The sequence below is a fragment of the Ornithorhynchus anatinus genome, chromosome 1 (genome assembly GCF_004115215.2).
Source record: "Ornithorhynchus anatinus isolate Pmale09 chromosome 1, mOrnAna1.pri.v4, whole genome shotgun sequence".
In the NCBI taxonomy this organism is placed as follows: domain Eukaryota; kingdom Metazoa; phylum Chordata; class Mammalia; order Monotremata; family Ornithorhynchidae; genus Ornithorhynchus; species Ornithorhynchus anatinus.
The window spans coordinates 98,501,888-98,529,613 of NC_041728.1; the positions used below are offsets into that span (position 1 = coordinate 98,501,888).

The 27,726-nt window shown below is 43.9% G+C and overlaps 1 protein-coding gene across 1 annotated transcript in view; it reads left to right on the forward strand.

The window, feature by feature from the left end:
• RALGAPA2 (Ral GTPase activating protein catalytic subunit alpha 2) overlaps nucleotides 1–27,726 on the forward strand; it is a 368,955-nt gene that overhangs the window by 322,379 nt on the left and 18,850 nt on the right. Inside the window, exon 38 of the mRNA XM_029070298.2 lies at nucleotides 19,150–19,271. Within this exon, the coding sequence (XP_028926131.1) occupies nucleotides 19,150–19,271 (122 nt within the window). The remainder of the gene's footprint in view (nucleotides 1–19,149; nucleotides 19,272–27,726) is intronic.

Sequence of the window (27,726 nt, forward strand, 5' to 3'; positions counted from 1 at the left end):
TGTTCCTCACTGAGAAGTTTCATAATTCAAGCCAGCTAATAAGAATAATTGATGGTGTTTATTTTTCATGGTATTTCTTAGGAATTTACTATGTCCCAGGCACTGTATTAAGTGCTGGGGTAGATACAAGCTAATCAGGTTGGATATAGTCCATATCCCACACTGGGCTCACTGTCATAATCCCCATTTTACAGATGAAGTAAAGAGGACAGAGAAGTTAAGTGACTTGTCCAAGTTCAAAGAGCAGACAAGTGGTGGAGCTGGGATTAGAACCCAGGTCTTCTGACTTCCAGGCCTGTGCTTTATGCACTAGGCCATGCCGCTTCTCAAGGGCTCCGCTATATGCTACACTCTCTCTCTATGAAGCGCTGAGGTAGATACAAGGTAATCAGATAAGACACAGTCCCTGTCTCAACAGGGGCTCATAGTGAGAGAACATATATTTTAATCCCCATTTTGTAAATTAGGAAATTGAGAAACAGGGAAGTTGAGTGACTTGCCCAAGGTCACATAGCAGGCACATGGCAGAGCTGGGACTAAAATTCCAGGTCTCCTGACTCCCATTCAGGGTCTCTAATGACTCCAGTGAAAATCTTAGTGAGGATGTGTTTAAAACTTGGATAAGGCTATTCCTGGCCTCTGTGATGTGAGCTCCAATAAATGAATTTGCTGAAATGGGTTAAATAACAGCTAACAGTTTGTATTGTCATTGATATTCTGAGGAGCTGGAGGGTCTCTGTGGACATCCTATTACTAACTTATGCCCTTGGGGTGTAGGATTCTTGACACTATAGAAACACTAAACATGAATGAATGTTTAAAGGTCCAGGCTGAATTTTGTCTTCAGGGGCAACCCATGAAGTTGATATTTCATTTTTGACTGTGAGTTCTGCTTTCACTCTTTTGAGTTAAAAGTTATTGAAGGAATAAGTTACAGTTCGCTGTTGTAAAGCCAATATGAGTACAGTTAGCAAGGATGATGCTAAAAACTTTTCGGTGGGCCCTGCCATAGATTCCCAGGACACATAGATCCAAGAGATGCCTCTTCATACTTTTCCTCATCTCTTTCTATAAAGGTGGAACTCTCGATAGAGTGCATGAAGTTAATTTATCCCCTTGCTGCCTTGGTATGGGCAAAAGCAGAAAAAGAAATGCTGTATTGATTTGGGGTTGGTGGGTGATTGAAAAATTCAGATGTTTCACTTTCCAAAATCTCTTCATGTTCCATGGGTTTTGCATCCTTGAAAACACTGAAGGCATTCAAAATCTCTACACTGCTGTCACCTGCTGGTTGTGACCCTTTGTTTTTCCTTTTTTTTTCTAGTTTTTACTGTTTCCACAGCTTAGATTTATTTGCCATTGGGGTTTACTGGGGAAAAAAATAATAATTTGTAAGGAGTATATAATTACCCAGTGGTCACAACCTCACTGCTTCCTTGGGGGCAAAACTGATTTTTTTTTTAAAAAAATGAAAGTCTTAATTATGCAGTTAGCCAGTAGGTAGGGGTGAGGCTAGAAATAATCATTCCAGCATCTCTCAAAAAAGATACATTTCATGGTATTTCAAATTAAAATAACTTTCGACCAAGAGGTGTTTTAAAACTGTTGAAATGAATCCGAATCATGGTGCGTATGGGCAAAACTAGAGAGACGTTAAGACTTCTTTCTCCCCACTAACTCATTTTTCTGATTTCAGAACAGACTATCAACCTCCCTCTATGTAGGACTTCCTAATGAGAGCTTTTAGCAAAATCAGTGGAGTTTTTAATAAAATCAACAGTTTAGATCATTCTCAAAGGAAAAACATGGGCCTTGCTTTCAATATAAACATTTCTTCACCTTCAGCATAAACCAAGGGTGGCAGAAACTGTATTCATTGTGCCATGCTCATTGCTCGTTCCACAAATAACTTTAGTCAATTTATTGTCTAAAGAAGCACAAGGATTTTTTACTTTGTTGTTTGAAGGCAGCATCCTAATGGAGGTTGCTGGATGGCATCACTAAATGACAAAGACCGAGTCTTTCTAAAAGTCCCAAAGTAAAAATCTCAATAGAAGACTTGTTGAAATTCATGCATTTTGTCTGCATTTTCAATCAGATTAGCTCCATAAGGAAACATTGCTTGGTAACAGGTGACCTTCCCCCACCCTCCCCACCCCGTATTTATTCCTTGATGATCACCTAGCTTGTGGAACCAGCTAGATAATTACCGAATAGGACCATCGGCAGCTGTACATACACTGATAAAATGGGACAGTTACATTGTTCTACTGATCTCTGGGGGAAAATGACCCAGGGAATTGTCTTCTGTAATCATCAAATCATCAGGCAGGGGGAAAAAAAAAGGGCGCATTCATTCTGGATCCTGGTGGCAAAATGTGGTTTGCCCACAGGGTTGGTGTGACAACAGGTCCCTTTTCAAACTTCCCCGAGAATTTCCTTCGGCACCTGCTCTCTTCATCTGTGTGGAGATCCCAGGTGCCCGCACGCTGGGGAAATTAGACCTTTGAATGAGAAGATGTGTAGCAGGATGGCTCTTCAAGGTATTTATATTTACTCGGCTTACTCATTCAGGGTGATGCAATTTATCCGTCTGTAAACCCAGCAGACTGCTAAGGGGTAATAGACGGGGGAGAGAACCCCACTTTCCCCCACAGTTTTGGTGGGAATTATTTTCGCCACCAGGAAGCCAGAGTCGTAGGTGTTGTTTTCTGGCTACTGGTACGTTATCCTCCAGGAGAATGGGAGGGGAATAGATTTGTCACTTCTGGGTACCGGGTCTTGCAGGTTAACAAATATCCCAGCAAATTTGATTAAAAAGGGGGGTACTTGCCTAAAAGGGCTTACCTGATGATGAATGCCGATTCATGATGTACGGAAACAGTCGAGGATCAGAAACCTATGACTGCCACCCCACCCCCAAGTGATTTTAACCAGTGAGGTCCAATCGGGGCCGTATCTGGGTTTTGTCCAAAAGCCAGAGTAGGAGTTAGCTCCCTGCTCTAGCTCAGTGCTCAACCAACTCCTTGACCGTGTCCCCAACTTCCGGTTTGGTCTAGCATAATACCAAAAGGGTCAAGCAAACTAGGGAAAGGGCACGAGCCTTGGAATCATTGTTTAAAAATCACGGCACTGACTGAGCATTTAATGAACACCCAATGTGCTGCTAAACTGAGAACCTACTTTGTGCACACTACTGACCTTAGCATCTACTGTGGGGAAAGCACTGTACTGAGCACCTACTATGTACACACTACTGTCCTTAGCAGCTACAGTGAGGAAAGCAGTGTCCTGAGAACCTATTTCGTGCAGTGCTGAACTGAGTTTCTACCGTGTGCAAAAACTGTAGTAATAATGAGGGCATTTATTAAATACTTACTATGTGCCAAGCACCATCTATAATAATAATGATGGCATTTGTTAAGCGCTTACTATGTGTCGAGCACTGTTCTAAGCGCTGGGGTAGATACAGGGTAATCAGATTGTCCCACGAGGGACTCACAGGCTTAATCCCCATTTTACGGAGGAGGTAACTGAGGCCCAGGGATGTCAGCCACGACCTCTGACTCCCAAGCCCAGGCTCTTTCCACTCTGCCACGCTGCTTCTCTATGCACTGCAGTAGTTAAAAACATCATCGAATAGGACCACCCTTGGCCCACATAGGACCCCCGGGCAAGAGAGCGAGGGGAAGGGGAGAAGAATTATTTTATGCCCATTCTGTAGATAAGGAAACTGAGGCACAGAAATTCAGTGACTTGCCTAAAGTTACCCGGTGACAAATGGCAGAAACTGGAACTCAAATCTGGAAATCCTGACTCCCAGTCTCATACTCTTTCCACTTAGGCTGTCTTCCTAGACTGGGTGCCTACTGTAGGCAGAGAGCTGTATTTGGGTGCCTACTCTTCAGAGCGCTGTGCTAAGTGTTGTGCCCTGAACAAAGCACTTGGGGACACACAGCAAAAGTAAGAGGTGTGGTCTCTGCTTTCAAAAGGCTTATGGTCCAGTGGGAAGGTTGAACAGGCACAGATTGCCAACCATAAAATAGGTAATAAAATGAGAGTAAAGATACTAATAACAAAGACCTCTAGTAAATCATAAACAGATATATGTGAATGATAAAGTGACTGTAAAGGTAATTTGCCCAAAAAGAGGGATTAATCAAGGAGAGAGGAGGTGGCTATTAGAAGACTTTGAAGGTGGTGAGGGATATGATTAGGTGGATTTGAGATGAGAGGGTGTTCCTTGCAGGGAAAAGCTACCTATATTCCCATCATTGGACTGTAAACTCCTTGAAGGGAGGGATCAGTGTCTTTCATTACTACTGTACTCTCACAACTACTCAGTACAATACTCTGCACACTGTAGATGCTCAATAAATACTCTGGTGAAGTAAAACTACATTTAATAAGTTTAATGTCCAAAAAGAAATTCAGTATCTTTACTGGGCTGCAATGTGGAAAGTCCCAGAGAATTAAGTGATTTGGGAATTTTATAAAATGTTTCTTTCGGGTGTTATTAGCCCCATTTGCTATTTATGTCATAAATAGTTTGAAAAATCAGAATAGTTACATATTCTCGGTAAGGTGATCCTGCAAATATAATTTTAAACCAGGACATTTTCATGTGAAGGATTAGATTAATTTGTGATTTCAGTCCTTTCAAAAATAGATCCATCAATTGTCTGTGGGCATGTGTATATTCATGGACAGCTGGGAACTTAATAGATCAAGTGGAGAAGCAGCGTGACCTAGGGGATAGAGCACAGGCTTGGGAGTTAGAAGGACCTGAGTTCTAATCCCGGCTCTGCCTCTTGTCTGCTGTTTGATTTGGGGCAAGTCATGTCACTTCTCTGTTCCTCAGTTACCTCACCTGTAAAAGGGGCATTAAGACTGTGAGCTCTATTTGGGATATGGACTCTGTCCAACTCGATTAGCTTATATCTACCCCAGTGAAGTGCCTGGCGCGTAGTAAGAGCTTAACAAGTGCCATAAATCAGTGTTTCTGACCATCAGTATAAAGCTTGTTACAGTGAGTGATCACTGGCATTGAAAATCACCTGTGGAAAAAAAGCAGTCAATCAATGGTATTTACTGAGCACTTGCTTTGTGCAGAGCATTGTATTAAGCACTTGGGAGACTACAATTCAAAAGGGTTGGTAGACAATTTCTTCCCTCAAGGATTTTATAATCTAATAATAATCTAATAATCTTCTATAGAGAAGCAGCGTGGCTCAGTGGCAAGAGCCCGAGCTTGGGAGTCAGAGGTCATGGGTTCGAATCCCGGATCTACCACTTGTCAGCTGTGTGACTGTGGGCAAATCACTTAACTTCTCTGTGCCTCAGTTCCCTCATCTGTAAAATGGGGATTAAGACTGTGAGCCCCACGTGGGACAACCTGATCACCCCGTATCTACCCCAGCGCTTAGAACAGTGCTCTGCACATAGTAAGCGCTTAACAAATACTAACATTATTATTATTATTAGTTAGGGGGAGAAACATTAAGATCAGTTTACGAGAGGAGAAAGGGCAGAGTACAGAGATGTGTACATGACTGCTGGGGGACTGGAGGTGAGGATCAAAGTGCTTAAAGGTGACATGGGTTGGGGAAAGAATCAAAGTGCTTAAGGGCACTCTCTTAAGCCACCACATTATGGCATCTCTTACTATTTGCAAGTGACAAGATGCAGGCTTTGAGAGTTCAGAGTAGAGTTTTTCAAGCCTTTGAAATCCCTTGCCGTTACCAATCATTTTAACAGAGTCATCTTGGAGACCAAAATGCTCCGGTCTTTGCAGGACTGAGGTTTGCACCCGACAGAGAAAGGCAAATGTGTTGGAAAAAGTTTGTGGGTTTGCCTCGGTTGGAATGGCCCTGATGACCATTATCTTGACCTCAGAGGACATGCTGACAGAGTTCCTGGAATGGGCCTGGAGGGAAGGAAACATGGTAGGTGGCTCTAGAGTCACTGCCCTTTCTGCATAACAGAATCGTCCTCCACTAGGCTGAGGCCCAACATTACCTCTGCACAGAATCAGGCCCAAATTGGATTTTTTCCCCAAGTAATTTTCTGCCAAAATTCCCTTGATTGTGCAACCCCAACCATAGTACTAAAGGAGTAAAGCATATGGGTACCAGAGTTTCTAAATTTCATTGTTGCTCTTGTTTTATGGAAAAGCGGTTACTCTGTGCCAGGCATTATACTGAGTGCTGGGGTAGATACAAGCTAATCAGGTTGGACACACTGGCCATATCCCATGTGGGACTGACAGTCTTAATCCCCAATTTACAGATGAGGGAACTGAAGCACAGAGAAATTAAGTGACTTGCCTAAGGTCACACAGCTGACAAGTGGTGGACTCAGGATTAGAACCCAGGGCCTTGAGAAGCAGCGTGGCTCAGTGGAAAGAGCCCGGGCTTGGGAGTCTGAGGTCATGGGTTCTAATCCCAGCTCCGCCACCTGTCAGATGTGTGACTTTGGGCAAGTCACTTCACTTCTCAATGCCTCAGTTACCTCATCTGTAAAATGGAGATTAAGACCGTGAGCCTCATGTAGGACAACCTGATTACCCTGTGACTACCCCGGTGCTTAGAACAGTGCTCGGCACATGCCGATATTATTATTATCATTCTGACTCCCAGGCCCGTGCTGTATCCATTAGGCCATGCTACTTCTGATTCTAAGTTTTGGTGAACAGTGAGGGAGCTCCTTGGGTGCAATCAAAGTTAACCCCTTCAAGTATTGAGAATATCCCATTTACCAGCAAACCAAGCTAAAATAGGTAGAATCAGCATTCGTGACTACTCAGTCAGTGTAAATCGTCATCTCTCTGGGATTTGCAAGGCTGGTTAGTCCGCCGTTCCAAAGCGGGTTTGTCATACGCAACTTTTTTTCCAGCTATGTTCCTGTTTTCAGTGCCATTTATTGAGGCCATGTAAACCAATGAGACTTGTCCGTACAATCCCCTTTTTGTTTAAGATGGAAACATAATCCTTAGAGCAATAGCTATGTATTATTTTGTCCAATTAGCTACTTAATAGAAAATGACAAGCCCGGCTTGATTTCTTCATCTCCCCAGGGAGAATTCGGTGGTGTTAGAATTCCCCGAAACTTCCAGTGGCGATCAGGAGGGAGTGGCGATTTTCGGGCTGAGCTGGGGGCATGGTGAATTCTACATCTGTGCGGTTGGGATTCCAGCTCTCATTCCAGGGGTTGGTCAGTGGTTCAACTGTGTCCATAATGGTCAGGTACTGTCCATCATATGGAGGTGGTTTTCTTAGTTCCTAAATTATTCTCCTTTGGTAAACCCCTAACTTCCCTTAAGGCTGCCAGATGTCATGGCCTAACTCGGGACTGTGATTAATATCTCACTGCAAACTCTCAATGAATTTTAAACTAATTAAAGAGTAATAATGACTGTCTTCCTCACCAAGCACATCTCATCTTATTTAATTTTTACCATTTTTCTTAAATCCGCTTTATTTTTCACTGAAGGAATCAACCATAAACCCACCTTTATTAAATCGATGTAGGCCCTGGAGATCTTTGCCTAATTTGCGGGGGCTAGCTAATATGGGTTATCGATATTGGGATGGTTTTGCTTGAAGTGACAGTAATAACTGTGGTATTTGTTAAGTGCTTATTATGGGCCTAGCACGGTACTGTGCACTGGGATCGACACAAGATAAGGGTAGATAACGGGATAAGGAGATTGGTCAGTGAACGGTGGAATTTTTAGGAGCATTTCATTTGTTCGCAATTTGGATTTTGCAATGCATGATATGGGGAAAGAACAAAATAATAAATAAGCCCAAGTGAGCTATCAGTTATTCCTTTTTCATGGTAGTCAAAGACAAGCCGCTAGTCAGCTGTGTGACCTTGGGCAAGTCACTTAACTTCTCTGGGCCTCAGTTACCTCATCTGTCAAATGGGGATTAAAGCTGTGAGCCTCACGTGGAACAACCTGATCACCTTGTATCCCCCAGCGCTTAGAACAGTGCTTTGCACATAGTAAGCGCTTAACAAATACCACAATATATGAAAGAGGAAACATTTATCTTGAAATACACAGAGCTCCAGGATCTTCACCTAGTCCAGTGCTTCAGTCCTGAAAGGGGACTAGGAGAATGTAGGAAACATTTAAATTGTAAGTCAGTCCATGCTACTTAACAAAACTGTCTTCCTCACCCAGCACGTCTCATCTCGTCTTATTTCATTTTTACCACTTTTCTTAAAGCCGCTTTATTTTTCGCTTGAGGAGTCAACCATGAATCCACCATTATTAAATTAATGTAGGCCCTTTAGATCTTTGCCTAATTTGTGGAGGCCAGCTAATGTTGGTTATGGATATTGGGATGGTTTCGCTTGAAATAAAAGCAGCTAAGGGGATTTAATAGTACACATGTAAAATACACAGCGACCTTTCTGAAACAGGTTCAACGGTAAAATGGACTTGTAATCATATATAGCTAAAAAAAAAATTTGTATACCCTCTAGAGGATTGTAGCCTAGTTTCCAGACCTTTCTCTTTCATACCTCATCCCCATCAGCCTATAGTGATCTGGGTGGCATATATATCTGGTGTCATTAGCCCCATTCTGGGAGATGGGGGAACAAGAGCATAGGAAAGTCAATTGCCTTTCCAAAACTCAGTGATGAAGTAAGTCAAGAACCAGGTTTTCTGCCCTCCAATCTTTGACTCTTACTCCTCCACCCTTTTTATCCTACCAACAGTGTAGAGTTTTAATTTCTTTACTATTTCTGTTTTATAAGAACCCTGTAAATCTGAAATGACACCAATTAGTAAGTTAATTCTGATTTCTGTCTGGGAGTGACCTTTGATTTTGAGCGCTCTCTAATAAAATGGATAATCACAACCCAGCAGTGAAAGACTCAGGAACAAGGAGATCAGAGACGGTTCCATTCTCGGGTTCTAATCCCGGCTCTGCCACTTGTCTGCTGTGTGACCTTGGTTAAGTCATTTTACTTCTCTTGGCCTGAGTTCCCTCATCTGTAAAATGAGGATTGAGACTGTGAGCCCCACGTGGGACGGGGATTGTGTCCAACCCAATCTGCTTGTGTCCACCCTAGTGTTTAGTACGGTGCCTGGCACATAGTTAAGCACTTAACAAATATCATTATTATTATTATTATCCAAAGCTGGAGAGAGTGAGAAGGATTTCCTATGACTTCACTTGCCTTCTCTTGGCCACAGTGATTAATTGCTTTTACGAACAGTTTATCAATGAACAAGCCCAGCCTGTTGGGTGTTTTCATACCTCTCTGACTGCCCTCTAGATTGTAAGCTCGTTGTAGGCAAGGAACGTATCTACCAACTCTATTATACTCGACTTTGAGCCCTATGTGGGACAGGGACTGTTTCCAATCCGATTATCTCGTATCTTCCCCAGCACTTAGAACAGTGCCTGACACATAGTAAGCACTTAATAATAATAATGGTATTTGTTAAGTCCTCACTATGTGCCAAGCACTGTTCTAAGCACTGGGGTAGATACAAGGTAATCAGGTCGCCCCGTGTGGGGCTCACAGTCTTCACCCCCAATTTCGATGAGGTAACTGAGGAACCAGAGAAGTGAGGTGACTTACCCAAGGTCACACAACAGATGAGTAGCAGAGTCGGGATTAGAACCCACGACCTCTTACGCCCAAACTCGTGCTCTTGCCACTAGGTCATGCCGCTTCTCACTTAACAAATACCGTAATCATTACCCCCAGCGCTTTGAACATAGTAAGTGCTAAAGTGCCATTATTATTATTATAATCATTGTGAATAACAATAAATATGTATTGATAGGTTGTAGATGGGATAGTAAACACCTTGAGGGTAGGGACAGTGTCTTAGTACAACACTATGCACATAGTAGACAAGCAAGCAATACGAATGGTTGGTTGACAGAATGAATGACTCTCTCTGTAGTCTTCCAGGAAATTTTTACTGATGAGAGGTTCTAAGAAGCAGAATTGGACATTTGCTTGCCCTGAACTTTGGAATAGGTGGAGCTCACCCCAAGAAGTGAAGAACGCGGAGCAGAAAACATCCTAATCAAGGTTCCCTTCCTTCACATAGTTCATTGGGAAGAATTGACTGATTTGTAAATTTCTAGTGTAAGTTTCCTCCCAGCCGACTTTACCCATGGGTTTCATTTGCTTCCAAGCCATTTAAAGTTTCAATTTCCCCTTTAGGAAAGGACTTGAACATTAAAGTCCAGGTCCTTAGAAAACTTAGCAATTTAATGCTTTTTAAGAAAATCACTTTTTTTTCCATTCTTATTTTGTTGAGATAAAGGACAGTTGCTTTTATCGTTAAAGGACCCAGACGGCCTGCCTCCTGGTTTCCCTGAGTTATTCTTAGCCTCATTCATATTGAGCCTTGCTGAATGTTTTCCACTAGATTTGTTTTCAGTCGTACAATTCATTATGAGCACCGGCAAATGAATCCTTAGATTTACAATTAAAATTGATAACCCCAAATCCCATGCATTTGGTTTCCTTTTTCAGAGTATGCATTTAATTTGATTACATCTTTTGGTTAAGTCATCTCCTTTATAGGTCACCAAGGTATTGTGTCTGCTTTTGAATAATAAATTCTTTTGGGCTCAACTGCACCTGGAACTCCCATTTATAGGGAATATCCATATAATTTTTCAAATTATCCAGGATGTGGTGTCCTAGAGGGAATAAAGAGCCTTCCTAATGATCATTGGTAGCAGGAGTGGGGCAGAGGAGTGCTCCCGAAAGAAAAATTATTCAAAAACTAAGATTAAAATGAAAGAAAATAAAAATAAATTCCAAAATCCATGATGTTTCATATTAAGAATTTTAGGTTTTAATCACCTGCTGTCTTTGCCTTTGATTGACTGAATTTTGGAGGACTTAGTCTTGCTTGAAATTTTTGTTGTCTTTGAACTGAAAGTGCTGTCTCTGCAGATAAAGTTTCAGCAATTTTTCTTCAAAACTTATTTTGAAGCTCAGACTTGGACTTTTTCCTCTGGACCGTATTTTGCATTTGAGGAAAAAAAAAAATGTGTCCCCAAAGCAGAAGTTCCACAAAACAAAAAGCATTTTCAACTAAACACTGAATGTTGTTGATTGGAATAATTGTGCAATTGAAATGATTCAATGTCCCTCCAGAAATCTTCACCTGGCATATCATTTTTCAATCAGACTTTCAGTTGAGTAACACCTTATTTTTCATGGCATCAAACTCATCCAATATTATTGAATAATGTATCCAATGCCTTGTGTGTGCCAAGCAGCATATTCAACCCTGGAAAACAGAGGTAAAAGATATAATACTTGTCTACAAGGAGCATACATTCTGATAGAAGGAGACCATCACAAAATGATTTACGGTAGGAGGAAAAAGAGAATGGAAAGTTTGCGAAGTAAATGCTCAGATAGTAAAGTACTGCATTGATATTTACCTAAGTGCTATAGGTGGCTTTGAGCAAATGAGTGCAGAAGCAGCCTGTCCTAGTGGAAAGAGCCCAGGCCTGAGAGTCAGAGGCCCTGGGTTCTAATCCTGGCTCCACCACTTGCCTGCTGCATGACCTTGGGCAAGTCATTTCACTTTGTGCCTCAGTTCCCTCATCTGCAAAGTAGGAATTCAATACCTGTTCTCCCTCCTACTTATAATGTGAGTCCCTTGTGGGACCTGATTATCTTATATCTACTCGAACCCTTAGCAATACTTGGCACGTAGTATGTGCTTAACAAATACCAGTATTATTATTATTGGTCATTCATTCAATCGTATTTATTGAGCGCTTATTGTGTGCAGAGCACTGTCCTAAGTGCTTGGAAAGTACAACTGGGCAACAGATAGTGACAATCCCTACACAACAGTGGGCTCACAGTCTAGAAGCGGGGAGACAGACAATGAAACAAAACAAGTAGACAGGCATCAATAAAATCAATATAAATAGAATTATAGACACATCTTGAATAAAATAAATACAATAATATGTACATATATACACAAATGCTGTGGGGCGGGGAGGGGGGTAGAGCAGAGGGAGGGAATTAGGGCGATGGGGAGGGGAGGAGGAGCAGAGGAAAAAGTGTGGCTCAGTCTGGGAAGGCCTCCTGGAGGAGGTTGTTGTTGTTGTTGTTCTTGTTGTTGGGAAGAAAAGACTAAGTTGAAGAAAATGAATCAGTGAAGGACTCTTAATGAAGATGGCATTTCAGGAGGGGTTTCAGGGTCCTGGAAGATTGGAGGGGAGAGAGGAATGGGGGAGTTCCAGACAAGTTGGGGGCTGGGGGAAGGGAGACCGAGAGGGGTGGAGAGGGAGGGAGGAAGGGAGGGACCAGAAAAAGGGAGTTGTGAGTGAAGGGAGCCGCTAAGGAGAGAGTTAGTGAACAGCCTTTAAGCCAGCGGTCAGGAATTTTTTTCTTGAGGCAGAGGGAAATAAGTAATCCCTAGGGGTTTTTGAGGAGAGAGATGTGAACAGAAGGCCTTTAGAAAGATCATCAGGGCTGCATACTGTGGCATAGACTGAAGATGTGAGAGATTGGAGCCGGGGAAACCAGCGAGAAGACTGAATCATTCGTCTAATTTGGAAGTCAATCAATCATTCGTGTTTCTTTTCATTCATTCATTCAATAGTATTTATTGAGCGCTTACTATGTGCAGAGCACTGTACTAAGCGCTTGGGATGAACAAGTCGGCAACAGATAGAGACAGTCCCTGCCGTTCGACGGGCTCACGGTCTAATCGGGGGAGACGGACAGACGAGAACGATGGCGATAAATAGAGCCGAGGGGAAGGACATCTCGTAAAAACCGACGGCGACTAAATAGAATCGAGGCGATGTACATTTCATTAACAAAATAAATAGGTTGATGAACATATATACAGTCGAGCGGACGAGTACAGTGCTATGGGGATGGGAAGGGAGAGGGGGAGGAGCGGAGGGAAAAGGGGGAAAAGAGGGTTTAGCTGCGGAGAGGTGAAGGGGGGGTGGCAGAGGGAGTAGAGGGAGAAGAGGAGCTCAGTCTGGGAAGGCCTCTCGGGGGAGGTGAGTTTTAAGTAGGGTTTTGAAGAGGGGAAGAGAATCAGTTTGGCGGAGGTGAGGAGGGAGGGCGTCCCGGGACCGCGGGAGGACGCGGCCCGGGGGTCGACGGCGGGACGGGCGAGACCGAGGGACGGCGAGGAGGTGGGCGGCGGAGGAGCGGAGCGTGCGGGGTGGGCGGTGGAAAGAGAGAAGAGAGGAGAGGTAGGAAGGGGCAAGGTGACGGAGAGCCTCGAAGCCTAGAGTGAGGAGTTTTTGTTTGGAGCGGAGGTCGATGGGCAACCACTGGAGTTGTTTAAGAAGGGGAGTGACAGGCCCAGAGCGTTTCTTGAGCACTGAGTGTGTGCAGAGCACTGCCTAAACACTTGGGAGAGTACAGTGCGACAGAGTTGGTAGACACAATCTCTGCCCGTAGCGAGCTCACAGTCTAAAGGAATTGACCAGAACTTAAACCAGAATGGGGACAAAAATCACAAGATGCCTCAAAACATCATTATTCCACATGCTAAATAGACCGCAGAAAGCCTCCTACTGACTGCACAAATTGGAGGAGCGTACACAGATGAAAACTGAAATTGCTTCTGTGGGTTTTGAGAGGAATTTTAAGTATAAGAATAGAACTGTAGAGTTAGTGATTGATGAAGTTCATGTTTAAAGGCTAAAACAGTTTGGTTAATTGCATAAACCCTAGGAGCACTGACAGAAAACCAACGTTTGGTAGTTATAAAGTTGGGGTGTCATTCTCAGCTTGATCATAGAATGATTATGATTGTTGCCCAGTGTACGCAGCATGGTCTAGTGGATAGAGCACGGGCCTGGGAGTCATTCATTCATTCAGTAGTATTTATTGAGCGCTTACTATGTGCAGAGCACTGTACTAAGCGCTTGGAATGAACAAGTCGGCAACAGATAGAGACGGTCCCTGCCGTTTGACGGGCTTACGGTCTAATCGACGGGCTTACAGTCTAATCGACGGGCTTACAGTCTGGTCATGGGTTCTAATCCTGGCTTCTCCATTTGCTTTGTGGCCTTAGGCAGGAAACTTCACTTCTCTTAGCCTCAGTTACCTCATCTGTAAAACGGGGATTAAGACTGTGAGCTCTATGCGGGACAGGGACTGCGTTCAATCTGATTTGCTCGTATACACCCCAGCACTTATTACAGTGCCCGGCACATAGTAAACACTTAAAAAAACCATAATTATTACCATTATTATTTATTATCAAATGTGGAAATGTTTCTGCACTTTCGGCACAAACACTCGCAGCTCTAGAGAGAGGAATGATGCCCAGAACATCATCTGCAGGATGGTGTCCTTGGGACATTGGGAATAGATGGGAGAACAGCACCCCAGCCCTCCACCTGGCTTTTGAGTAAGTTAGAGAAGACACCTGGTGATCAGAGGGAACGGAGAAAAAGATAAAAGAACCAAAATGGAAAACTCCACCTTGCTGACTCTCTCTGTCCTCTCCCACAGTCTTCAAAGCCCAGGTGGTGTGGTTAGAGAAGCAGCGTGGCTCAGTGGAAAGAGCACGGGCTTTGGAGTCAGAGGTCATGGGTTCGAATCCCGGCTCGGCCACTTGTCAGCTGTGTGAATTTGGGCAAGTCACTTAACTTCTCGGTGCCTCAGTTATCTCATCTGTAAAATGGGGATTAAGATTGTGAGCCCCAAGTGGGACAACCTGATTCCCCTGTGTCTACCCCAGCGCTTAGAACAGTGCTCGGCACATAGTAAGCGCTTTACAAATACCAACATTTTTAATTTATTTTATTTACCAGGTAGCGCAGTACAGGCAGCATTGGCCCTATTTATCTGAGAATCGTTGGGAATAATATGAACCCCAAATCAACACAAGTCCAAGAAAAGCTTTTTGAAACCTACTTTCAATTGTGTAAAAACAAGAAAATCTTTTTGAAACCTACTTTCAACTGTGTAAAAACAAGGCCTTTCCCATGAGGCTGGAACCTGCCATAGCTGGTATTGTCAATTTACCATATCCTGCCCTGGTTACCATATCAGCCTTCTCACTGAGCTCCCCGATTCCTATCTCTACCGACTCCATTCTACTCTGCTGCCTGGATCATTTTCTAAAAAAAACAGTTCAGTCCGCATCTCGCTATTCCTCAAAAACCTCCAGTGGTTTACCCATCCATCTCCACATCAAACAGAAACCCCTCCCTTCCACTTCACCAATCTCCCATCCAACCTAGCCCGTACGCTTAGCTCCTCCAGCGCCAATCTGCTCACCGCACCTAGGTGTCTCATCTGTCTCACCGGCAACCTCTCTCTCTGGCCTGGAACTCCCTCCCTTTCCCTATCCGGCAGACTACCGCTCGCCCCATCTTCAAAGCCTTCCTAAAATCACTTCTCCTCCAAGAGGTCTTCCCTGACTGAGCCCTCATTTCTTCACTTATTTCCCTTCCCTTCCACATTGCCTATGCGTTTGGGTCTGTCCCCTTAATGCATTTTGATTCTCTCCCCACCATCCCCATCACCCTTAAGCACTTTGATACCCACCCCTCCTTAGCCCCAAAGCTCTTACGTGTGCATCCTTATATCCTGCCATTTCTCCTACCTCTAATTGATTTTAATATCTGTCTCCCCAACTAGACTGTAAACTCCTTGAAGGCGGGAATCATTTCTATCAACTCTTTTGTATTGCTCTCTCCAAGAAGTTAGTTTGGTACTCTCCACAGAGTAAGTGTTCAGTAATTACCACTGATCGATTGAAACCAACTTCATCCTCTTCAATATTTTGGAAAAGGCTTTTGTTGCGTGGCTCAGTGGAAAGAGCCCGGGCTTGGGAGTCAGAGGTCATGGGTTTGAATCCCGGCTCTGCCACTTGTCAGCTGTGTGACTGTGGGCAAGTCACTTCACTTCTCTGTGCCTCAGTTCCCTCATCTGTAAAATGGGGCTTAACACTGTGAGCCTCATGTGGAACAACCTGATTACCCTGTAACTCTAAGTGCTTAGAACAGTGCTCTGCACATAGTAAGTGCTTAACAAATACCAACATTATTATCATCACCATTATTATTATTATGTAATGAGATGCATTTCTAGCTTTCTTTTTGTAGGTGATTGTCTAAAGTTGCACTTTGTCAGTGTTGCAATAATTTCCATTTTGGCAGTAATGAGAAGAGCATTCAGACCTACTTCCTTACTTGTTTTGTAAATATATTTTACTTTTTAAAAAAGAGGTGAAGTGCGCTGTGGAAGTTTAATTACCTAAAAGCTGATGTCTCTATTGTAACTGCTCCAAAGCTTCCTGGTCCCGGGAAACAAATGAAAGGATCGCGGGCCTACCTGCTATTTACCCCAGTTGACAGGATCTAGAGTGGCATTTGTTCTTTCTTAGTCATTTCATTTATGGCCCAGACCAGACGTGACGAGGAAATGACTGATGGTCCTACCCATTCTCCACTGCTCATTTCCGTAAACCGCCGACTCCCAATGAAACTTTGGAGCTGCCAGCAGCGCGGGGACACCGCGGGTGGAGTGGTCTAGCGCGCAGAGACTGAAGCAGATAAATAATAGGTGATGCGACCTTTGCACAGAATCTGCATTCTTTTCCTCAAGGGTCAGATTCACACCCACATTAAGCAGAAAATCCATACCCAGTTTTTATGCCTCTGGAGTGGTCATTCGGGGCTCTTTCCATGCCGGGGCGCGTAGGCTGAGCCCAGGCGGGTCTCATTAGGTGTCCCAATTGATGTGGCGTTATTTGTTGGGTCTTTGTCCCGCAACGGCGGTTGGGACGGGGGTCCCCTCTCGCGGCATTTGCATCCGCATCGAGCCGTCGGCTCGATTAGTGGCGGGAGCCACGCTTCCGGCTCCCGTCCGCTCGGATCTGGTAAACGGCCTAGGAACTCCTCGTCGGGTTAGCGGTTGTGCGGTGCCTTGTGGGCTTCTGTGTGCGACGTGCGAGGCCTTTCATTAAACAGCAGGGTATTATTAGGCCTCGCCTGGAAAGCCTTTCTAGTGCGTCTGCCTTGTTTGAACGGGGCCCACAAGCAGGCGGCAGCCTAGCGGGGTGAGCAATGAATTGAGAGTTGAGGGCAGGCCCATAGAGGTCCTCAGGCTCAGGTGGTTGTGAGCCATAAGTTTAGCTTAGCTCTTTCAGTAATTTGTCACGCCTTGGTCTGCTCCTGCTGCGCCAGCACGTGCCAGCTTAGTGTCAGAGTGCCTGTTCGCCAGACGGCCACTCAGGCCGAACATCCTGCTGTTAACAGGACCAGCGGCTCGCTGTGGCAGTGGGGAAGACAGAGCCTTGGCAACAGCCGAGGACTGTGCAGAATAAACATGTTCGTAATGAGATGTGAATGGCATCAGTCAGTCCCTTTAGAATAGGGGCTAAGCGTTTGCCTCCTCGCTCTCCTCGCTTAGGAAGTTTGGCAGCCTATTCATTAATAACGAGAGTCATCAGGAGTTCAGCCGATCAGGGTGAAACAGCTCCAAGCACACCCTCCCTGGTACTTGGGTTGTCAAGAATTGTTTTGTGCTCTGGTTCTGGAAGGGGGTGGGGCGCGGGGGAATTGGACCCATCACCTATTACCCTCTTTGAAAAACGCAGGATTTTTTTTTTTTAATGCTGTTCGCTAAACACTTGCTAGGTACCAGGCACCGTACTAAGCGCTGGGCTTTGTACTAAGCACTGGATTCGTTTTAATTACACCGTTTCCTCAAGAAGACTTGGAGGGCCCAGCCCGCCGCCCCCCTCCCAACTCGCCTGTGTTAGCATCACAATTCTTCCTTAAATATTATTCCTTTGATGAGGTCATGAGAGGGCTGTGCAGGCCCCTTCAGGATGGAAGATCAAGGGGTCCCTTGCCCGGCAAGTCAATGTCTCCCAACATTTTCTCACCCAGAATACTTTTGAAGGAATAAAGGAAGGGCCCACTTATGGCGGCTCTAGGGCCCCCAAACTCAAAACCAAGGCTTTTCATCCCTTACAGAATCTCCAGGGGATTGATGCTGTTGTCCCCCCTCTGAGCAGCCCCAAAGATTTCTAGAGGACTAAAAGAGAAAGAAGGATCTTTGGGGTTTGTTGTTGTTAATGAGGAGAGGGTCAATTCCCCGAGTCCTGGGCGAGGGTCGGCCTTCCGCTGGAGATTTGTTCCTGACATTAGCCCGGTACCGGGAGTGCATGATTCACCTTCTGAGAAAACAGAAGCTGCACACAAAGGGAAAAGATTTGCTTTCTACCCTGTGAAAAGCTGCCACAAGCAGGGGTCCCATTAAGACAGCTGGAAAGTTGCTTCAGCTTGTTACGCTTGTAAGTGTTATTGGTAGCTGGTTTTTGATTACACATTTGAATGCTGTGTGTTCCAGGTTTCCGCATTTTAATTAAAAGGTGATGGTCTTGTTTTCACTTGCTTCGTGGTCTGTATTTCCTAAACCGTATTACATGCAAGGTCTTATTTTCTAGGCCCCGGATTTGTGGATTAAGGCAGCTAAAACTCCTCAGATACGCCGCAGGAGGAATTCTCTTCAGTTTTTAACAAGTGCGGGTACCAGTGCCATTTACAGAACCCATTGATTATTTCTAAAAGGCTTAAAAGAAGAAAATGAGTAAAATACGGTATTGGCCAGGGGAACTAAAATTATCGGCGCTCCATTGGGTTGACTGCATTTGACCGATTGGCTTACCGAAATATTATTTATCGCCGTGGGCAGGGATCGTACCTACCGACCCTGTGATATTGTGCTCTCCCAAGCGCCTAGTACAGTGTTCTGCACGTGGTAAATGCCCAATAAATACTATTGATTGATTGGTGAATCGATGTACGTGACGTTTGTATTTTTTCCTTTGAACTGTCAGGGGTGGCAGGGATTTTATTGTCATTCTTATTTCTTTTCTCTCTCTGCTTTTTAGTGGTCCTGAGGTTGAGACACAACAGTTACTGTTTGAAACTTGGCAAATCTCTGTGACAGAATTTTATTCTCCAGGTTTTAGCCAACCGGACTACGTCTAAGGGACGCTGAAGCCATAGGGAACGGCAGAAATTAGAAAGCATCTCTCTTCACTATCAGTTCTTTAGTTGTCTGAATTATTTATAGAGATTGAGCCATTAGTATTCTTGGACATCGCACGAGGCTTTCCTTAACAGACTCTTGCAGTTATGAAGAACGCGCTGTGTATCTTGAAGCAATAATCCAGAATCACAGAGAAGTAATGACATTTGAGGATTTTGCTGCTCAAGTCTTTTCTCCCTCTCCTAGCTACTCCCTTAGTGGAACGGGTGAGTGTCTCTTCGTATTCTTCTCTGGAGCGGTAAGAAGCATTTGAGCGGCAGATGTACACCTGTTTTTCATAGATAAATGCTTGCAAATTTAAGAAGAGCCTTCTCCCCCTGAATCAACTAATGAATATCAAAAGGAATGATGACATTCATTTTAATTTGTTTTGCATCCGAGCTGTTCACTCAGTCCCTTTCTTCAGCTATCCTGTTAACCTCCGAATCTAGCAAGGTTAATGAACTTTCTCTCCGTAATGTGCTCGGGTTCATTCAAGACTGTGGGTTTCTTGCTGAGCTGGGAATATGTTGTTCAAAAGCTATGCCTGAATCAGTGCTTACTTATCGAAAAATAGTTCCTCACAGTAGAAGCCGTTGCTACTAATGCTAAACGGGGATTATGCTGCTGAGATACCCGGGTCAGGGATTAATGCAGAAGAAATGTAAGGACAGTGTTCCTTTGGCAAATCATAACAGCAGTGCAGTGCGCGAACGTTTTCTCTGGAGTGGTTTGTGTGCATATGGCCAAACTTCAAACCCTATCGGCACCTGGTCTGGAGCGGCTTTTGGAAACTCTCCGTTAGTCTTTATCAGTTGTTAGCCCGGGCGAAATATATAGAGATTTACATGAAACTTAGTGCATTACTCCTCGCTTTAAAATGATGTTCTGGTTTTACCTCAAAATTAAAAAATTTAAAGAAAATAAAAATTAGCACTGCTCCATGGCCTTGTTTAATGGTAATGGGGGATTTTGATTTTTAATAGTAATAACATCCCTCAACTCTAAACTGCGGCACATGCTACAGGTCAGTCATCCTCCTGGAGAAAAAGAATTAGCGCTGGGGAGGTTCTCAATCCTTTACTCAGAATGTTTGACATCAGACTGTTTTAGATTGCTTCATAGATTCCAAGCCCGGATAAACGTTTCTGAACCCTGGCGGGGTCTCTCCGATTCAGGCTTGTGAACAAATATCTTATATCTAAACTGAAGAAAGAAATGAAATTCGGTGAAATAAATCACTTACAAATAAAATCAGCCATGCATCATTGTTTAACATTACTGGCTCCAATCCTTGATGCTTTCAGAGCTTTGTTAGAAGATAAGAGGTATATGCATGCACTTGTATTGGTCGCCAGTAGCAGCAGGCAGAAGGCTTTGGAGATAAGCAAGCTGGCAGAAGTAAAGGGGAACCAGTGCTATTTACATAATCGTGCCTCTGCTTCCTGGAGAGGCGTCAAGAAATACGGGGATGGCCTCTATTGATCTTTGCTGAACTGGAATACTAAACAACATTAGAAAAGCTTATAACTTAAAGCTTTGATTAATGTTTCCTACATTAAAAAAAGTCGAACAGCTGTGGATGGAATTCTTTTATACACCCTGCCAAAATTTTAAGACCAAAACAAAAAAGATCAGTTTCAAGGGAAATGAAGATTTCATACCCAGTTTGGCAAGAGACTTTAAATCATTTATGTAATTTGGGTAAAAGAAAAATTAAGATACTCAGCAGATTTTTAAGAAAACAGAAATTGTCAGGGCTGTATCTAGCACCACGATTGCACACAATATTTTTTTCACCCTCTGCCATCTGGATAATAATCAGTTACTTAAAAAGATGAATTTGAAAATAAACAATTGGACTGAGACATTTCTTCTTATATTGTCTGTTGCCCTGATTCGGATATATAACTGAAATATATTTAAACGTTTTGATTTCTAAGTGTCCGTCTTGCTAAGCCGAGGGTTTTAGGGCACTTTTCAGTCCATTCGGTCCAATCTAGAAATGAAGAAAGGTTGAAGCAGAGTTGAATAAAGGAGCTGTTAGACAAATGTAGGCAGTGGCTTTGGAAAATCTGTGGGATAAATAACTATATTTTTAAAGAGGTCTTCACTTCTCAAAAATGTTTTTTTTAGCCGAAATAACTTCTAGCCCAATGCTGTCCGCTTGCAGATTGAATGAAAAGAGTACGGATGTACGTAAAAGACTGTGCAGAAAGAAGGATGAAGCCAAATCTCAGGCAGGGAAACAAAATCTGATCTCATCCCCTCTCTAGTATGTCAGAATTACAAGGTTTCCTCAACGTTCACAGCTTTCAAGAATGTGGTTAATGGCAGATTTCTGCATGAATGTTACCAATGGACAGAGCGATCATTTTATCTTACATGTGTTTTGTTGTCATTGAGATTTAATAACTCCACACTGCATTTATTCATGGCACTGTTTAGAAAGGAAATGGGAGTATATCTTGGCATGAATTAACAGTCAAGTTTGACTGTGAGAAAATGAGGACGGGCAGTTTCAGAAGGATAAATCCATATTTTGCCAATACCAAATATTCCAAGTTTGGGTCTTGTTTGTACCCCTCTTTGATATTGATTTTTCTGTGCAGTGCATTGCAGTGCAGTGGATTTTGCAGGGGAAAATATTTTTCAATTATTGATAACCTTTGGGCATTTGGAGAGATGAATGGCGATTCCCCCAAAGAGAATATACCTGCTTACCTTACCACTAGAAGGTAATGGTAAACTCTGGTGAATTTCCCCCATCGCAAGCAGCCAGTCAACTAGAAACTGATCCTGAGACTCGTAAGCTTACTCAGAAAGTTCCAACTCCTTCACCGCCTCCCTCAGCTCCCCACATCAATAGCAGTTGCTAACGCTCCTTGCATGAGTACCCGGATACAGGGTCAGAAATGTGGAGGCCTCTAAGTTCTCTTTGCATCACCCAAAACAGAGGGTTTATTAATAATAATAATAGTAATAATTATAGTATTTGTTAAGCGCTTACTATGTGCCGAGCACTGTTCTAAGCACTGGGGTAGATAGAAGGTCATCAGGTTGTCCTGTGCATGGCTCACAGTTTAATCTCCATTTTACAGATGAGGTAAGTGAGGCACAGAGAAGTGAAGTGACATGTCCGAGGTCACACAGACAAGTGGCGGAGGCAGGATTAGAACCCATGTCCTCTGACTTCCAAGCCCAGACTCTTGCCACTAGGCCATGCTGCTTCTTAATGAGAGTGAGTTTTAAAACTGGAGGGTTCTGAACTTTAATGGGAGCAAGTTTTAGCATTCAGCATTGTACTGAACCCTCTACACTCAGAAAGGGAAAATATTATCCAGTAATCTAATGTGCTCTTTCTTCTGAAGAACATTTTCACGTCCTTTGATAGGAGCCTTTAACTTATGGGCAGAAGGCTCAGCTGTTGCCATTGGCAAAAGTCACACCCTGAGAAGAGCTTTCTTTTGGCCAGTTTTGCAAGACACAACTCATAAAAGTCAGTGGAGAGAAGGGGGTTCCCCAACCAGAGGGATACACATATCTGTTTTCATTCAGTCGTATTTATTGAATTGAGCTCTTACTTTGTGCAGAGCATTGTACTAAGCTCTTGGGAGAGCAAAATACAACAATAAACAGACACATTCCCTGCCCATAATGAGCTTACAGTCTGGTTGGGGGGGGCGAAGTGGGGGGGGGGAGACAGACATCAGTGCGAATAAATAAATTACAGGTATGTACATAGTGCTCTGGGGCTGAGGTGGGTAATGAACAAAAGGAGCAAGTAAGGGCGAAGCAGAAGGAAAGCGAAAAAGAAAGGAAGAGCTTAGTCTGGGAAGGCCTCTTGGAGGAGATGCACCCTCCATAAGGCTTTGAAGGCGGGAAAATACCTGTTGGATTTGAGGAGGGAGGATGTTCCAGGCCAGGCAGGATGTGGGCTAGGGGTCAGCAGCGAGATAGACGTTTCCTTTTCCTTCTTCCTCCTATTGTAATTTATCTGGTGGTTTGTCTCCCCGGCTCAATTGCAAGCTCCTCAATGACAGTGATCGTGTCCATCGATTCATTCCTTCAATCATATTTATTTAGCGCTTACTGTGTGCAGAGCACTGTACTAAGCACTTGAGCACTGTACTGAGCACTTGATTCTATTGTACTCCCCCAAGCACTTAGTATGATGCTCTGCGCACAGTGAGTGGTCAGTAAATATTATCGACTAAGTTACTCTCCAATAACGTGAGGAATGAAAAGTTTTTCACAAAACTGGTTTTTACCTCGGACTGTTGTCCACGGGATTTAGTTCTGGGCAACAGTTATATAGAGAGGAACTGATTTTAAAGCTGAAGTTCAGTGCTCTGCACACAGTAAGCGCTAAATTGACAGGGGTGGTGATGACTAATGTTATGCTGAATGAGGGGAAAGGGAGATGAGCGTGCAATTGGTGGCAAATGGTCATGCTACGCATGAAAACACGAAACCAGTTATTTTTGCCATTTGGAGTCACGAAAAAATGGGACAATGTGCTGGGAACTGGGAGTTGATAGACATGGGCAGGGGGAGAGAGGAGGTTTGTAAGTCCCAAACCCCAGTAGACAAAGCTGAGCCACGCGAGAGCCGACTGTAGGACGTTGTCAGCCCCCCACTCCCGGCGGGGATCGGTACCCTGTACCCATCCACCCCTCGCAGCAGACGCTGAGCTCACCCAGCAACCACGCCAACCTCCTTCCTGCCGCCCTGACATTCCTGCATCGAAGCAGACGGTGGGGCCTTTTTGGTTAGAGCAAGTCTTGGGAGAAAGCTCAAAGTTGGGGGTGAGTCTTTGTGGTACGGCACCATCAGCCACCACCCAAAATGCCTTTCGCCTGCCGGTGCCTCCAAGTGAAAGGGACTGGTGATGCGAGCTTTCCGCAGCCCCGTGCTCAAGAGCGGTTAAAGGATGGAATCCTGGGTGTGCTCGGTGCTCTTTTCCACATGCATGTGGAGTTTCTCTTTTCTGAGGATTAAGGAAGTACGTGTGCCATGAGCATCTCGGGCTGGGAACCCAGAAGAAATTCTAGAAAACTGCCTCCTGAAGCTGCCTAGAAAAAGAATTGATTCGGCCCAGTTCAAAGAATATCTCAAGGCACACTGACCGAAGTGATCCCATTGACCTTTTCTTCACTTAATGAAACAGTTGGAGTGCTCTAGAGGGTTGTGAGAATGGGAGAATTGGCATTTATTTGTTGAGCTGATGCATTGGCATTCGTTTGTTAAATAGATGAATGCCATTTATTTGTTGAATTATAAAGGCATCATTTTAAAAGAAACCATTTCGTTCCCATGTTCATGAAAACACATGAATAGCACTTTGATTCTCACCCCACCCCACAGTTCATTCAGTCGTATTTATTGAGCGCTTACTGTGTGCAGAACACTGTACTAAGCACTTGGAATGTACAGTTCGGCAACAGATAGAGACAATCCCTGCCCAACAATGGGCTCATAGTCTAAAAGGGGGAGACAGACAACAAGACAAAACAAGTAGTCAGGCATCAATACCATCAAAATAGATCAATAGATATAGATACATCATTAATAAAATTAATAGAGTAATAAATAATATATACAAATATACACAAATGCTGTGGGGAGAAACCTATGTCCATATCCTTATCCTCTGGGACTCCCCCTCTCTGTAACTTATTTTACAGATAGGGCTGTAAGCTCTTTGTGGGCAGGGAATGTGACTGTTTATGGTTGTAATGTACTCTTCCTAGCGCTTAGTACAGGGCTGTGCACACAGTAAGCGTGCAATAAATATGATTGAATGAATGAATTTTAATGTCTATCACCCCCACGACATTGTAAGCTTCCTGAGAGCAGGGATTGTGTCTAACAACTCTGTTGTTCTCTCTCAAGAGCTTAGTACCAATCTTTGCCCACAGTAAGCACTCAGTAAATACCACTGATTGATTGTTAAATTGAATATGACGAATCTCCTCAAGTAGTAAAACGTAGGGAGCGTACATTACATTTTCAATGAAGCAAAATGTGTGAGTCTAGGTACTTTTTTAAACATCATATATTTTCTAGGGACAGGAAACTAGCAGGTAGTGCCTTGAAGGGTTAATTGGAATGGGCACACTTGACTGCAGGGAGGGTTAGGGAGGGACTGATCTAATCACTGCCATATCCAAGTGCATCTGTTCACCATGAGATCATTCTTCTGCATGCTAATGATTCGGAAAATGAAGCGTAATGCTTGACATTATCAGAAAGGATATAAATAGTGTAAATCTTTACTTTTTGGAAGCCTCTGGGTTTTAGAGCACAACAGAAGGAAAGACAAAGACATCTCAACTTAGACATTTGTGTTTTAGGCGGCGGGACCACGGGAAACAGTTGGGAGAATCCACGCACCCTTGCACTCTTCAGACACTAGCTATGAAAATGTTAGCGTGTCCAGTTGAGTTTCTGTTTGGGGAGAATTTGCAGGCTGAGTGTGTGAATTTGAACTTAGATTTATTTATTTATTTTTACCAAGATGCCTCAAGGCAACTGGAATTAAACACTTTCTTACAGTTTCATTTACGTTCACCTTCTCAGAAGATGCCGATACAATTTTTCTCTCACGTCACCATTCAGGGTTGCTACAGAGAGCAGGCAGAGGCAGGGCATGATTGTTTTAGTGTAGGCCCTACAAAAGTATGACATTTGGTTTCTCTTTCAGAAGGAAACCTTCTTAGCGACAGCCTGGTGGCCTTCACAAAATGATTAGGGCTTCCTCCTTGGCCCAGCTAGATAATAGCAGTTTTAAAATAGGTCCAATTTGGAGCCAAAATTAGATTAGTGTGAGTCACTGATATTTTAAAAATATTTTTCAGCATTTCTTCTCAGCCTTTAGAGAATATTACAGACTACTAATCTAAACAGCATTGTAACTTTCTCTTTAAAAGCAGAGCTGTCTGGAATTTCAGAAGGCTCCAAACACTGAGAATTTTTTATGGTATTTGTTGAGCGCCCACTATGTGCCAGGTACTATAGTAAGTGCTGGTATTGATACGAGCTAATCAAGTTGGACATAGTACCTGTCCCACATGAGACTTACAGTCTTCATTCGCTATATTACAGATGAGGTAAGCGAGGCACAGAGAAGTTAACGGACTTTCCCAAGGTCACTCAGCAGACAAGTGGCAGAGCCAAGATTAGAACTCAGGTTCTCCTGACTCCCAGACCTGTGCTCTATCCACTAGACCACTCGGCTTCTCATTGTGAGCTCTAGATTGTGCGCTTGGTGTGCAGAATCCTTTGTGTTACACTGTACCTGGTTCTCATCCAGAAAGGGAGTCTGTAGCTATTATAGCCAACAGAGTTTTCTCCTGAACCCTTAGGGAGAAAGACTGGTTGGCTGCAGTGAAAGCCTGAACTCTCCAAGACCTAGCAGGATGGAAGACCTCAGGGATAGGAAACTTGGGAGGGTCAGAGAGGATAAAGTGTCCATCCATCCAGCATGAGAGAGGACAGACTGACATGAATCTGAGAGTCCTGCCACCTGAAAAATGCTCCCACTTCAAACGGGGTGGAGGGAGGATAGGTGGAAGCCATTTCAGGTTTCCCCTCCGTCCCCTCTTCCGCTCTTTTCTCCTCTCCCCCTCCTCTTCCTCCTTTCCCTCCCCCCTCTGCCATCCCAGCTGCACATACACATGGCATTTCCTGGAGGTTTCCAGAATTGGGGCAGCTGCTGTAAGCGGCTCCTGGCAGCTGCAGCCATGGCAGAGGGGTGATTGGTGAGAAGGGAGTGGAGTTGCTGGACAACGGAGGCCACCGCAAGGGAGAGACAGAGTGAGTGCTTTTCCCTTTCTCTCCGACCCAGTCTCTAACTTGTTTCAGGACCTGGGAGGAAGCAACATAATAGACATCCCTGTTGCAGCTGTACCTATCTGGCAAGGGGTCTGCTCATCTAAATCTCAGACTCACCCAAAACCAGGGTTCTGCTGACTGGATAGGGTTCTGACCCCATGGACTTGGCTGGGCCAGCCAATTTCTTGGGCCTTGAGAGTAAGAAGACCCGGATTCTATTCGCAGCTCTACCAACTTGTCTGTTGGATGCCCTTGAGCAAGTCACTTCACTTCTGTGTCTCGGTTACTTCATTTGTAAAATGGGGATTAAGGCTACGAGCCCCCCCTGTATCTATTCAAGCACTTCGTATAGTGCCCGGCACGTAATGTTTAACAAATACCATAAAAAAATTACTTGTTAAAAATCCTGTGCCAAATGGGCTGTGGAGACACCATGCAAACACCACCTGATTTAAAAGCCTACACAGGGGCAGGTAAGGTATTTACAAAGAATGCAGTCAAATGCAGTCAAAGATGCCACGTGGCCACGATATTGTATTTGCAAGAATACTGTCAGCATGCAAATCCCTTCTCTCAGAACAGTTCGGTTGCAGCAGTTGAAAGGAACTTGGTGAATAGCAACTGTGACTGTGCTTCCTTCTAGCCACACTCCCTGCCCGTAGGAAGTGTTTGGAAGAACCGCCTCCCGGGCAGAAAGGGAACTTATCTGACAGAGTTATTTACTATCTAATCAATCGGGGTATTAATTGAGCACTTACTGTGTGCAAAGCACTGTAAAAAGCACTAAGGAGAGTACCTTATAGCAGAGTTGGTAGAAGTTCCCTGTCCACAAGATGCTCAGTCTAG